General features: G+C 37.4%; 1 protein-coding gene across 3 annotated transcripts in view; it reads left to right on the top strand.

Moving 5' to 3' along the window:
• LOC136036935 (elongator complex protein 1-like) overlaps positions 1 to 13,564 on the top strand; it is a 182,043-nt gene that overhangs the window by 46,517 nt on the left and 121,962 nt on the right. For all 3 annotated transcript variants that reach the window (XM_065719323.1, XM_065719322.1, XM_065719324.1), the window contains one exon: positions 13,249 to 13,414. In XM_065719323.1, the coding sequence (XP_065575395.1) occupies positions 13,249 to 13,414 (166 nt within the window). The remainder of the gene's footprint in view (positions 1 to 13,248; positions 13,415 to 13,564) is intronic.

Raw genomic sequence — 13,564 nt, 5'->3', positions numbered from 1 at the left:
GGATCCGCTCTCTTTGGGGGAGTGGGGGCGAGGGTTAATTCTGAAAGATTATAAAAATGAGGTATTTCATTAGGTTATTTAGGATTCTTTAGGTTTTGACCTTCTCACAAGTACCAAATGAGCTCTTGGCTCTTCCAACCTCGTACCATATGAGCTCTCGGCTCTTCCGACCTCGTCACAAGTGCCATATGAGCTCTTAGCTCTTGTTTTTCTTAGCAAAGACCATGAATGCTGGTTTATTTGTTGTTTTCTTTCTCCAGGTGTGATTACTATCAGGTGTGATCTTTATCAAATCAATGTACCTAGAAGATTCGGAGAGGTCTAATTCAAACGAAAATCAAAAGTTCTAGCGCATTTTTTAAATTACCAAAAATATTGGAGGGCAACTAGCCCCCCTCCCATGGCCTTCTTTTCGAAAGATATCAAATCAAAATTTGAGGTAGTCTATTTGATTCAACACAGTTTAAGGTCGAATAACTATGCATTCGGGAATGACAAGACCCCCGTAGCCCCTGGGGAAAGGCTTGTTAGTTACGTAATTTCCCCATTGTTCGCATACAGTATTAGTTTTTGGGGCATATAAGGACATTTATGGGGATTTTTCACGGAGAGACTTTTCTTTGGGGAGGATAGTTTTCGGGGGAATTACACCCGGATGAGGAAGGGGGTATCCTGGGATGATTAAAAAAAACGGTCAGAAATTAAATAAAAAACAAGTTTTTTCAACTGAAAGTAAGGAGTGACATTAAAACTGAAAACGAACGGAAATTATTCCTTGTATACTACTTCTTTCTCGGCCTTGCTCTTTACGCTAAAGTTTGACTTTCTGTCAAAATTAATTTAGAAAGATTGCTCAAGCACAAGGATCGTTGAATTTGAATGAGAAGCTGTACAGAACTTTAAGATTTAAGCGTATAGAGCGAAGGCTGAGGAGGGGGTGGCCCCCCTCATATGGAAAATTATGTTTGTTTCAAGTTTCAATGTTACTCCTTACTTTCAGTTGAAAAAACTCGTTTTTTTTATTTAATCACGATTTAAGTCTATTCTTTTGGTACTTAGATTATCATGGGCTTTTTAGAGCTTTGGTTACTGCTAGAATGAGTTGCTCCTGACAGTTTGTTGCCACCAGAGCCGCCCCTAGGGAAGAAGGAAGCCGGGACAGTTTCTCCGGGCGCCATGACTTGGGAGGGGTCGCGGTTGGGGAATTACTCACTTTGATCTGATTTTTCACTTTAATTCGGCTTCTTTGCTTGCATTTGAGTGGGGGGGGGGGCTGTAATTTCCCCCGGACACCACTAACCCTAGGAACGGCTCTGGTTACCACAAACTATTTGATAACTTCCGTAAATCGAAGGATAATGAGCTATAAGAAGGCTAGATTTGGGAAATTTACGAAAAAGAAATCAATGTTCCTTGCACGTGTAAACATTGCGAAACTAGATTACAATGGCAGTTAGTCTTTGCATAGTTACTGTATCTCACAGCTTAGATACCAATACAGTTATGAAAACTCCTATCTTGCCCATGAGAAGCTTTTGGTATAGAGCTCTGAACTTGGCGCCTCCTCCAAGCCCCAAAAATAAATTGAGTTTTCATAACTGCATATTGGTATCTAAGCTGTGCTGTATCTTTGACAATCGGAACTTGTGTCTTCTGTCAGTAGGAGACCTCGTATCGGAGCGCAAGTAGTTTTCTTTTCCTAAAGGGGGGGGATGGGGTCTTCAGTGTCAATGCTTCTTTTATTTTATTTTTATATCAGTTATTGGGACCATGGTATATGGACCTTTGTTTGTATGAATGATAATTCGGTTTATTTGAAATTTGACAGCTAAGGAAGATTTGACAACTTAGCTAGGAAGTAAACCAATGCTGTGGTTGTTGTGGTTTCTTGTGACTCATCTATTTGGAAGCTCTGCAGTGCTTCCACTCCTCCTGATTTATCGGGAGATCTCCCGACTTTTTGGAAAATCTCGTGACTCCCGATAATCTTTTCTCCCGATTTCTTATGAGTTGAGCTCTCTCCAACTTCAAGTTTCTGATCTTTCGCGATTGTCTGGCAAAATACAAAATATGTCTTTGTTGCCCGTAAAAGGGGGATTTTAAAGCCGCCGGCCTCGTTTGATTTGCGGAAGTCAACAGCGGACCCTAATTAATGACCTAGTCGGCAGCTTGTCCCGTAAGAGACCATTGTTGTGTTCGAAAAAGGGTTTATTTGATTTGATTCCCAGTTCATAACTTCATCTGATCTGATCAGTCAGCTCATATAGTTCATTTCCACTGGATAATTTGTGTATAATTAGGACGTGGCTTACCTTATGCGACAGGATTTTTTTTAGGGTAAGTACCAAGTTTACTGGAACTGGATAATTATACATCTCTGCCCGTGGGCAGCCCAAGAAGTAGGCTACTGACCTGTCCTGAGGGGTAGGCGGCTTTTCTGCTTCTATGATCTATTTCTTTACCAAAATAACATTTTTTAACTTAAAACCAATTCTTAACCTGTTGCCAGTTCAAGGATTCTATAGTACAAATTCGAATACACTATTCTTACGGGTCTTATAGATATCCGGTATTTGCCAGACTAATAGCCTAGCCTATATCGAAATAACGATTTCGAGTGTTTGCGAAATCGGCTTCACAATATAGGAGGATAGATTTTAAAATGTAGGCCAAAGCCAGCCATACCAAATCTGTTTTCAAAGGGACAAATTTTTTTTCAGTACATCAGAAGACAAGACAGCCCAACGACGAAAATATAAAGGCAAAAAAAAAACTCTCTTAAAACGATTTTCTAGGTCCTTTCTTTGTTGATTGATTACAAACAGTTTTGTGAAGAAGCCTAGTAAGTAATAAGATAAGATAAGATAAGATTTATTCATCACGAAACACACATACAATATTACATTTTACTATTTCCCCAAAGGCTCTTTGGCCTGTAAAAAAGGGGAAAATGAACGAGCCACTTACTCAGAGAAGAAAAAAAATAATCACTTACTCACAGAGAGAAGAGCAAAAAGGAGAAGAGAGGAAAGTATAAATAAAATGAAAAACTATAGAAAACAAAACTAAATAGACTAATAGATTGAACAGACTAAATTAATTAAGTAGATCTGTAGATAAAATAGACTCCAATGAAATAATCAGGAAATATATATGCATACATACACGCATATACACATATAAAAAGAGATAAAATAATTTCTAAGAAGCCAATGAATTTTTAATAATTTTTTTGAACAAACCGAATGAGTGGCACCTTCGAGCTGATTCGGGCAACTTATTCCATACAATGTAACTCGCAATTAAAGGATTAAAGTCTGACCTTACACAAGGAGTAAAAGGAACTTGAATATGATTTTCGGTATTGCGAAGATTATAATTATTCTGATCAGAGGTGAAAGATGGCTGAACACTTAGGGGACGGGGGAGGTCACCATGAAGCTGAGAAAAAGTAAAACATGCACACGAAAGAATATACAGTGACTCGAGATCAAGTAATGGGATAACTCTTGAACGGTTAGTTTCCTTAATGAGGTTTCTAGCTTTATTATAAACCTTAGAAAGTGGTTTTAACAGTGAAGGAAAGGTTGACATCCATACTATTGGACAGTAGGAAACGTAAGATCGGATCAAGGAGTGAAAAAGGATTTCCAAAATTGATCCAGGGAAAATATGTTTGAGTTTCCTTAAAATACCGAGACTCCTGCATATCTTCATTTTAATCAAATCAATGTGACGCTTGAAAGACAAATTTTCATCAACAAGAATGCCCAAAAAACGAACATATCGATCTTTAGATCTGTGAATTATCCCATTTGGCTGATGAATTTCTGATAACTTGGGATAAATCTGAGAAACATGCGAAAATATCAAAAAATTGGATTTTGAATAATTTAGGGTAAGAAAATTAGCATCAAGCCATGAAATTACTCTCTCAAACAAGTATTCCAAGTTTAATCGAAGCTCGGATTCACAGTTCCCCGAAGTACCGAGCGTGCTATCATCAGCAAAACAAACAAGGACATCAGAAGATGGTGAACTATAGCTGGCACTATGGGCAAGGGAAGGTTTAGGATGACAGAGTCTACAGCAATGAATAGGTTTCTGCTTTTTTACTGCGTAAAAAAGATCATTTATATAAATCAAAAATAGCACTGGCCCTAAAACTGATCCCTGAGGGACGCCAAAATTCACTTGTGATTGACAGAAATTAAATTGTGGATTGAAAGAAATTAACCTATCATTCAAATAAGATTGAAACCAAGAAAATACATTACCCCTAATGCCAAAATGAGACATCTTCGATAGAAGAATTTCATGGGTTAAGGAATCGAATGCCTTGCGAATATCCAGGAATATAGCAGCCGGAATTAATCCCGAATCCAATTCAGAATGTATAAAATTCAAAAGGCTCATACAGGCATGCTCAGTGGAGTGCTTCATTCGGAAACCAAATTGAAAATCATGAAGAAACTCTTTAGATTTTAGAAATTTAAGCAGACGAGAAAGCATAGCCTTTTCGAAGATTTTACTAAATACTGATAAAATTGAAATTGGTCGATAATTTGCTGGATCATTTCTTGGTCCACCTTTATACAGAACAATAATCCGAGCACGCTTGAGAGGATCTGGGAAACCCCCATATTTAAATGAAAGATTAACAAGTTTTGTAAGAGGCACAACTATTGAAGGAAGAATAGATTTAACTACCTTAGTAGGAATAGAATCTGGCCCAGATGAAGATGAGTCTTTCAAGCCATTAACAATTTTAGTAATTTCAATTTCTGTTACTGGCTCTAGAAACATAGACTTAACACAAGACGGCCCGAGGTAAGATCTAAAGTCCGACTTAGACCGAGGTAAAGTAGCTGTGGAAGCGATATTATTACCAATACTAGCGAAAGATGAAGTAAATGCTTCTTGGACATTAAGCTCACCCTCTACAGTCTCATCACCAATGACCAGACTCATAGGTAAAGAGCTATATTGAGAACCAGGTTAAAGCACAGAATTTATTACCTTCCAAGTTTTACGAATATCCTTATTACACGCAGCAAAATTATTTAGATAATAGAGAGATTTGGCTTTCCTACACAAGGAATTATATATATTCCGGTAAATCTTGAATTGACAAAGACGAATAGCACTCGTTGAAAGTGTAGCGCATTTATAATACCTCCAGAGATTATTTTTCCTTCTCCAGCTTTTGAGAAGTCCGGATGTCATCCATGGGTTTAGAGGAATAATCCTTTTAGACCTGCGATTAGAAGGTGGTACTTTACAAATGTTAAGAATAGCCTCTTTTATGGTTCCATAAAACGACTCAAATAAACAAGAAAAATCCTTGTTATTATCAAATAAGCTCCACGAATTTTTCGCTAATTTAGAACCAAGAAGAGATAACTCATTTTCACCAAACCTAATAGAATAGGAATCAAACACTTGAGCCCGGTTATTCCTTCCCCGATTAAAACTGAACCGAGAATATATGGGAAAATGATCGGAGATTCATTTTGTTTTAGAATACTTAAAACTTTAACAATCTTGCTCTTTTTCGTCGACTTTTGCTTTGTCTCGTCATATTACATTGATAGCTGATTTTGGAGTAATGATGAGTCTTTCCTTCCAGAATCTGGGTTCCCAGATTTTCCGAGATTTTTCTTATTTTTTTATTACTTCTGCGATACTCAAAAATTCCAAAAATCCGGAAGCTCAAAAGACCCTTTTTTCTGGATTATTTTGATATACTCTCGGACCGGTTCATACTCCAGATGCAAGAAGAAGAAGACGTCAAAGAATAGTCTGGAAACCCAGATTATGGAAGTTCCGGGAGGTGAAGACCGGACTTCAGACTCTGAAGCATATTTTCGATTCTACTTTGTTGTGTCTCTATTACTGACATTTTTACCACCAATACAGCTGGTATGTGAGACAAAACAGCTGTTTAATACCTGCTGATTTTTTCCCCGACTTAAAAAAAACCTCCTGATAATCTTCCGACTTTTTTGGAGTCGCTACTGATTTTCAGAAAAAAAAAGTGGAAGCACTGAAGCACTGTCTACCAAGTTGATTTTACATTAATTGCACGAAGAGGGTAAATAAGTTGGTCTCAGACACAGCAAATGAATCGAGCGATTAGCCGTCAAAGCGATGTAAGCGATTATGACTTTGATTCTATAATACTTTTGCTAATAATGTTATTTTTTTTATTCACTCGTCATTCCCTCATAGCCAATTGAAACAACATCCCTCTCATCGAGGGGTGGTCATTATCTTAAAACCCTAGAAACATAGGGAAACATAATTAGTTGTTTTATTTGTACTAGTCCTATTGATATATATTAGATAGGCTGTGAAGTAATAATTTTGTCCGTTTTAAGTTTCAACTTCGCTCTTTACTTCCCTCGGAAAAGCCTTTTTTTTAAATTAATCTTTGCTGGTTTTGATTAAAATTTAATGTAGAAACGACGCCGCAATGATCTTTTTTATTTACACGGGATAATTTATGTTCGTTTTAAGTTTTAATGCCGCTTCTTAGTTTCAGTTGAAAGCTTAATTTTTGATATAATTTCTAATCATCACCGATTTAGGGGTGATGAAAGCTACGAAAAACTTTCAGTTTATAACAAAAAGTTTGTTATTCATGCTTTACAAGACAATGCATGTTTTTCAGGAATGTTTGTTTTTCGATGAACAAAAAGCTGTTTTTACTCGGCCGACTTCGCCTGAAAAAGCCGTAATGAAGACAGGGCTTTATAAACCGCCTACTCACTAGCAGAAACTAGAAGGCTAGTGTAACAAAAGAAAGCTTTTTCAAGGCTCATTTAGAAGCTTATTTTTACACCCAATCACTTTTTATATATTTGTCCTGATAGCACATTCCCATAAAATGCACTTTTGGTTGTTTCCCCCATTTTTTCAACTTTTTAAAGCGCCTTTTCCAATAAAATGACCACAAAAAGGTGTTTTTCAAAACCTAGGCAGGAGCAAAAAACTAAGGGGGCAAAAGTGCCGTTTTTAGTGCTATATGGCACTTATGGAATGAAAAATTGATAAAAAGCATGTAGATATGAGTCATAGCTTGAAAATGAGCCTTCCTGGGATATTCTTTAAAAAACTGAGTGCATCACATTTGCAAAAATAGTGGATTATCTGAAAAGTAATCATAAGAAGGGACAAACCGTGATTGAAAAAAGAAATCCGAGCAGGAATCGAACGTTAATAATCCAATTTGAAGTCCAGCGCTATACTTACAGAACCACACCTCTAATAATCTATTTTAATATATTGGCGTTTGTAGGACTTTAATTGCGCAGCTTGTCAAGGGGGCCTGGAGGAGGAACATACCGGAGGTGTTCTTGCAAACCTCCAGTTAAGGGTTTTGGACCATAATTATCACAATGATACCGATTTATTCTTCCAGTATTTTCCACTTAAGAAATGGCGCCAAAAGTGTTGTTTTCAGTGCCGTATCGTACTTACAAATAGAATTGAAAAAAAAGAGCACGCAGGTATGATCAATAACTGTCAAATGAGCTTTCCCACTTGAGACATGGCACTAAAAGTGCCGTTTTTAGTGCCATATAGAACTTGCAGATAGTGGAATTTATAGGAAGAACGAAGATATGGCCAATATCTTTTATATAAGCTACAAAAAATCTGTTTACGATGTTCTAATAGCCTGTTAGCACAACCCCTTGAGAAATGGCACAAAAAGTGCTATTTTAGTGTCATATGACACTTGCAGATGGCAGAATTTATAAAAAGCACGTTGATATAAGAAATAGCTTTTGAATGATCCATTAAGCATCTCACTATGATCTTCTGGAAACCTGATACGCCTCAAAAAAAAAGAAAAAAAAGAAAAGAGACACAGTGCTACCGATGCAAAAAAGAGATTTTCCTCTAGGTCAAGCAGGGGGACTGTAATTTCTCTATGCAAGGTTTTCGAACATGCTGATTCCAATGGTATACTTTTCATTTTGATCTGATGCCGTTTTCGAGGGGTTTCGATATATTGTATAGTTATTATATATTTTATTACATTATTTATTATGTTTTATTTTTGATTATATTTTGTGTTTATAGAGCCGATAGATGAATTATTTGTTCGACTTGGGGTCCAAGAATGGAAATCCTTCTTCTTGTTATGAATGACGCTAGGAAACTTTTATTATTAACTAGCTGTTGGGGTGGCGCTTCGCACCACCCCAACACCTAGTTCGTGGGGCGCTTCGCGCCCCCCAAGCCCCCCGCGCGCGTAAGTCGTTACGCGCCATATTAGTTACGCGCCATTGTAGTTGTGTCCCTGTGTCCCACCTGTGAATATAGATAGATTTATATATGTGTTTCAAACTACGTAAAAATTGCGAATATACAACATTCTTGGCTTTCCCATTGTCTGTGCACATACAAAGCCGTATGTACTAATAATGACGTCATATGCAAACGCTCTTTTTACAAACAAACAAACATGCATACACACAACTCGTTTTTATATAGATAGATAGATAGATAGATACAATACAAATTAACTGCGTAAAACTTGCAAATATACAACATTCTTCGCTGTCCAATTGTCGCTGCATATAAATAGATTGTCAGGTTTACCGACCCTCGAACATGCAACGTACAATTGTCCATGGGAAAAACAATCAGTATTAAGATCTATACCACATTTTTCTAATGATTGACCTTGAGCTTTGTTAATGGTGATTGCAAATGCTAATCGAATTGGGAATTGCAATCTTTTAAATTGAAAAGGCAGATCCGTTGGAATCATGGGAATGCGAGGAATAAGAACAGCCTCACCCTCAAAAGGCCCTGTCAGGATTGTGGCCTCTATTAGGTTTTCCATTGTTTTTTTTTACGGCAAGTCGCGTGCCATTGCAAAGCTTTGGTGGGTTGATATTTCTTAAAAGTATTATTGGTACGCCTATTTTTAGTTGTAGCACGTGTGGTGGAAACCCTGAAAGATCTATGGAATTTAAAAATTCAGATGGATAATTAACCGCTTCATTTGGTTCCAAAACTGTGTCGACTGACTTGTAAAGGACTGCCTGGTCTCGAATCTTGGTCAAAACAATATTGTTGATTTCGTGGACGTCTATATTTTTGGGTGCGAGAATCGCTCTTTCACTTAGCCATTTATTATTTTTATATTTTTTTAGAATATTCGGAAATACTTTTTCAATCAATTCATTTTTGGACGTCACTAAATTACAGAAATCAGCAGGTAGTTGTATACGTCCTGAAATTGAGTCTACTGGGAGCTTTCCGTTTCCAATTGCCAGCAATTGATCTGAAAATGTTTGACCAGAGTCATCGTTTTGCAATCGGACACGCATATTTGTAGTTAATTTTAATATTTTTGCGTGTGCCCATAAATTAGAATTTTTCAGGCAAGCATTCATTTCGTCTGCAGGAGTTGATCTAGGTATTATAGGTAATGTTTGCCTGAAATCTCCCGCAAGCAATATTAATGTGCTTCCAAAGGGTTTCGACTTCCCTCTCAAATCTTTCAAGCATTGATCCAGAGCCTCGAGCGATTTTTTGTGTGCCATTGTGCACTCATCCCAAATAATAAGTTTGCATTGCTGCAATACTTTACCCATCCCAGATGATTTGGAAATATTGCACGTGGGAGTTTCTGTAGAATGCAAATTCAGAGGCAATTTCAAAGCGGAATGAGCAGTTCTTCCACCAGGCAGCAATGTTGCGGCTATTCCGGACGACGCAATTGCCAACGCTATATCATTTTTTGATCGAATTGATGCCAGAATCAGTTTTATCAAAAACGTTTTACCAGTACCTCCTGGCGCATCCAAAAAGAAAATTTCTCCAACGTTGTTATCGACACAATGCATTATCGTATCATAAATGTCTTTTTGTTCCGACGTTAACTTGGAAATGTTATTTTGTACATACGACAATAGATCACTCGTACTGTAACTTTGTTCACGATCCAATTCTACACATGTCGAAACAGCAGCGATACGGTTAGGTGAAGGCATTCCCAAATCCTGAAGAGGTTTGTTTGCCATACGTTTGCACAAATCTTCTATAATAACTAACGTGTAGTTATAAATTTCTGATGTAAAATCAAAAGTCATATCTGACGTCTCTAACTGTTTTCGATGGAGTATATCTTCGGACATTTTTGACTTATATTTTTCCCATAACTCTGTAGGAGCTGATGGAGAGCAAGTTGTTAAAATGATGCCAAACAATGCACGAATTTGACTTGGGGTTGACGTTTCGCACGCGTCATTGATGCAGTTATCCCAGTGTTGGTCATTCTCCAATAAATTCAGAGCTTGGCATGCACTACGGTAAGTGTCTTGTATAGTACCGTTTACAGTTCTCAAATACTCAAAGGATGTCGGACCGGGTACATTCACCAAAAGCAGGCGTAGAAAGAAGTATTCATGTTGATTGGGGTGAACGGTGTAGAGTCTTCCTATCGTGGTATCTTTGAAGATGGTAGGTTGGCCGTCGACTGACTTACCCTGTTTTCGACGTTCAAATACTTGATTTTTAGTACAGCAGTTTTTAGTACAGCAGTATTTTTTAATACAGCAGTTTTTTTTGCAAAAGAATCATTTTTGCAAAGCGAAAAAAAAGCTGTTAATGTTGTATCCGGTGGATTCAGGGCTCTTTGTTGCACGTTGGTTTCCGTGAAATAAACACGTTGACCATTCTGTAAATGTACCGCTAAGTGAACAACAGCTGGACTATGTTCATGTATCGGAAATGAAAGAATTCGCCAAACAGCTTCATTACTGCTTATGTATCTTCCAGCCTGATATTGTACGATTTCGTCGAAATCTTTATTTCGGGCTGCAAGCCAAAAACTGCCATGTCACTGCCTTTGTTGACGTATTTACATATGTATTTGATTGCCTTTACGGAGTTACAGTATTCAACGTTTATGTGTGCATTAAATGTTTTTGATAATATTGGGGAATATGGAACAACCCACTGGTTATCTACTTCGATGATGGTACCGTTACGCTTCTTTATTATTGCTGTTTTACCGCCATCTTCAGTAGATCTTCTTCTATATTGTGGGTAACCATCATTGCCAGTAATTGTGTTTGATACTAAAAGTCGAGGATATTGCTTTGTGCACCTTTCTTTGGCCATGCATGGTGAATTTTCGTTCTGTGCACCGCAAGGTCCATGTATCATATTTTTTACAATAATATCATGTAACCCCTTATCGACATTTTTATCAGGTATTTCAGCGGAAATCACATCATCAATTTCGTTCGAAGTAATTTTTTTATGTAGTCAGATTAGTATATGTGCGTGTGGCAAACCTCGTTTTTGCCATTCCACTGAGTACATCCAGCATCGCACTGACCCAAACGCTTCAAGTTTTAGTAGTTTATCAGTGATTTCAACTTTTGCCGGAAGACACGGGCCGTAATGTCATGCCTATGAACCGCCGATTGTCCTTGAAGTAAAAGCTGCAGTATCTCGTCCCAAGATTGATTACATGTAAATGTAATAAATAAATCTGGACGACCATAGAGACGAACATACGCAATAGCATCTTGAGCATATTCATGCATATGACGGGGACTGCCAGCATATGACGAAGGTAAAATTGTTAATCTTCCAACGTTTGTGGTATTACCGTCATTTATAACTGCATCTCGTAAATGAATGTATTGTTCAGAGCGGAGCTTGGTCTGATTCAGGCTGATATATAGCAAACGTTCTGATTCAATTTTAGCATACATATTAACGACAAATTGGTGAAACAATTCACGGCATTTTAAAATATAATTTTCTTCATCCTGCCGAATCATTAGTCTATAGGAATAATAATGCATTGCACTGCATTTCTTATTCATTTCTTTGTTAGTGGCTGGATTCATCAATTTAATATTAAAGTGATAGCCGTCGGCTCCATCCCAAAAAATGATAGGATATTGTAGGGCATCGTAGCATCGATTAGTTTCAGCAATTCTTAACAACTGAGCGTTTCGCTTATGAAGAATAATATCTCGAGGTAAAAACTGATCACCGACCATAACGATTGCCACTTCGTCGATAGTTGGAGCATTGTATCTACGCACATGTTGGCCAGGAGGCGTTTTGTCAGCGGAAATAACAATTTTATGCGTATCAGTAGGCATCAAATCGATGGCTGTTTTGAACAGACGCACTAAATTATTATTTTCGTGGAAAAGATGTTGCAATTGGGAAACGATTGTCCTTTCAACGTTGGGAGAAATTTCGCAACGTGCATTCAATTCAGAATTTCTATCACTGATGAAGTACAATTGTAAAAATTTATGATTCTCGCCTGAGAATGGTAGAAGGGACCCTGCTCTATGATAAATTTGCCCTTTTACTTTGAAAGTAGACATAAATTGAACTGGATTTTCGATTTGGGCTCCAAACGACGTCATTTGGAAACATGAGTTGTATTTTCTGATTTTTGACAAAAAACGCTTAGATTCTGACGTAGTTCCAGTAAGGAAAGTCTTCAATGGCTCTGGTGGTGCAGCCAATAGAGGAAGTTTAACTTTTCCTGAGGCCCAACACATTCCCATTGTTCCACCATTGAATTTCAAGGCCTTGCAATAGGGACAAATTTTAGACATTGTCCCGATTTGAACACATCTACTCAAGCTATAATCATCCACTGGGCTGTACCTGAATGCCAGGCGATAACTTTCAGGTTGCTCTGATGCCTCGGCACGCTTTCTTTTCTTACTTTCTCTGTCAGCAGCAAGCCTGATTTCTTGCTGTTCTTGTGATTCCTCGGCACGCTTTCTTCTCTTACTTTCTCTATCAGCAGCAAGCCTGATTTCTTGCTGTTATTGTGATTCCTCGGCACGCCTTCTTTTCTGACTTTCTCTATCAGCAGCAAGTTTTTTGGCATAGACTCTTTGAGCATCTTCATCGGCTTTTGCCATTGTAAGTTCATCAGTCATTTTAAACTTAAACATTAATAGATTTCTACGTGAACATATATGTCTTAAATATCTTTAATGACGTCACCGTCATAGCAAAAATGACGACAACTAACTTCATGACGTCAGTCGACACAGAAACATGACGTCACCTGACAGACAGACACACAGACAGACAACTTATTTTTATATATATAGATAGATAGATAGAGATTTAATAAAAAAGACTTGAAAATTTTTGGCCATTAAGGGTCTTCAGTTTCGACTTTTTAGAATGGTTTCCCTAAAATGGGCTGAAGCTTATTATTTTTTTTTTCAGGCAGAGATAGTGGGAACAGTTGATGGAGGAATTATTTGTTCAAAGTGGAGCCCGGACATGGAAATCCTTCTTATTGTTACGATGGAAACTAGGAAACTTTTTCTTATGAACAGGGATTTTGACTTAATAAAGGAAACGGAGGTTTTTCTGGAAGAATTTGGGGAAGGTAAGTGATAACGCCTTGTATTTTCATCTATATTTAGATTTAAATAAATAGAAATGAGGAAATCTTCCGAAAAATTTATTATAAATTCAAAAATCGAATCTTGATAAATTAGTTCAAATCTTCTTGCCGTCTTCAATGAATAAAAATAAG

The sequence above is a fragment of the Artemia franciscana genome, chromosome 16 (genome assembly GCF_032884065.1).
Source record: "Artemia franciscana chromosome 16, ASM3288406v1, whole genome shotgun sequence".
In the NCBI taxonomy this organism is placed as follows: domain Eukaryota; kingdom Metazoa; phylum Arthropoda; class Branchiopoda; order Anostraca; family Artemiidae; genus Artemia; species Artemia franciscana.
This window is presented reverse-complemented; position numbering and strand designations above follow the sequence as displayed.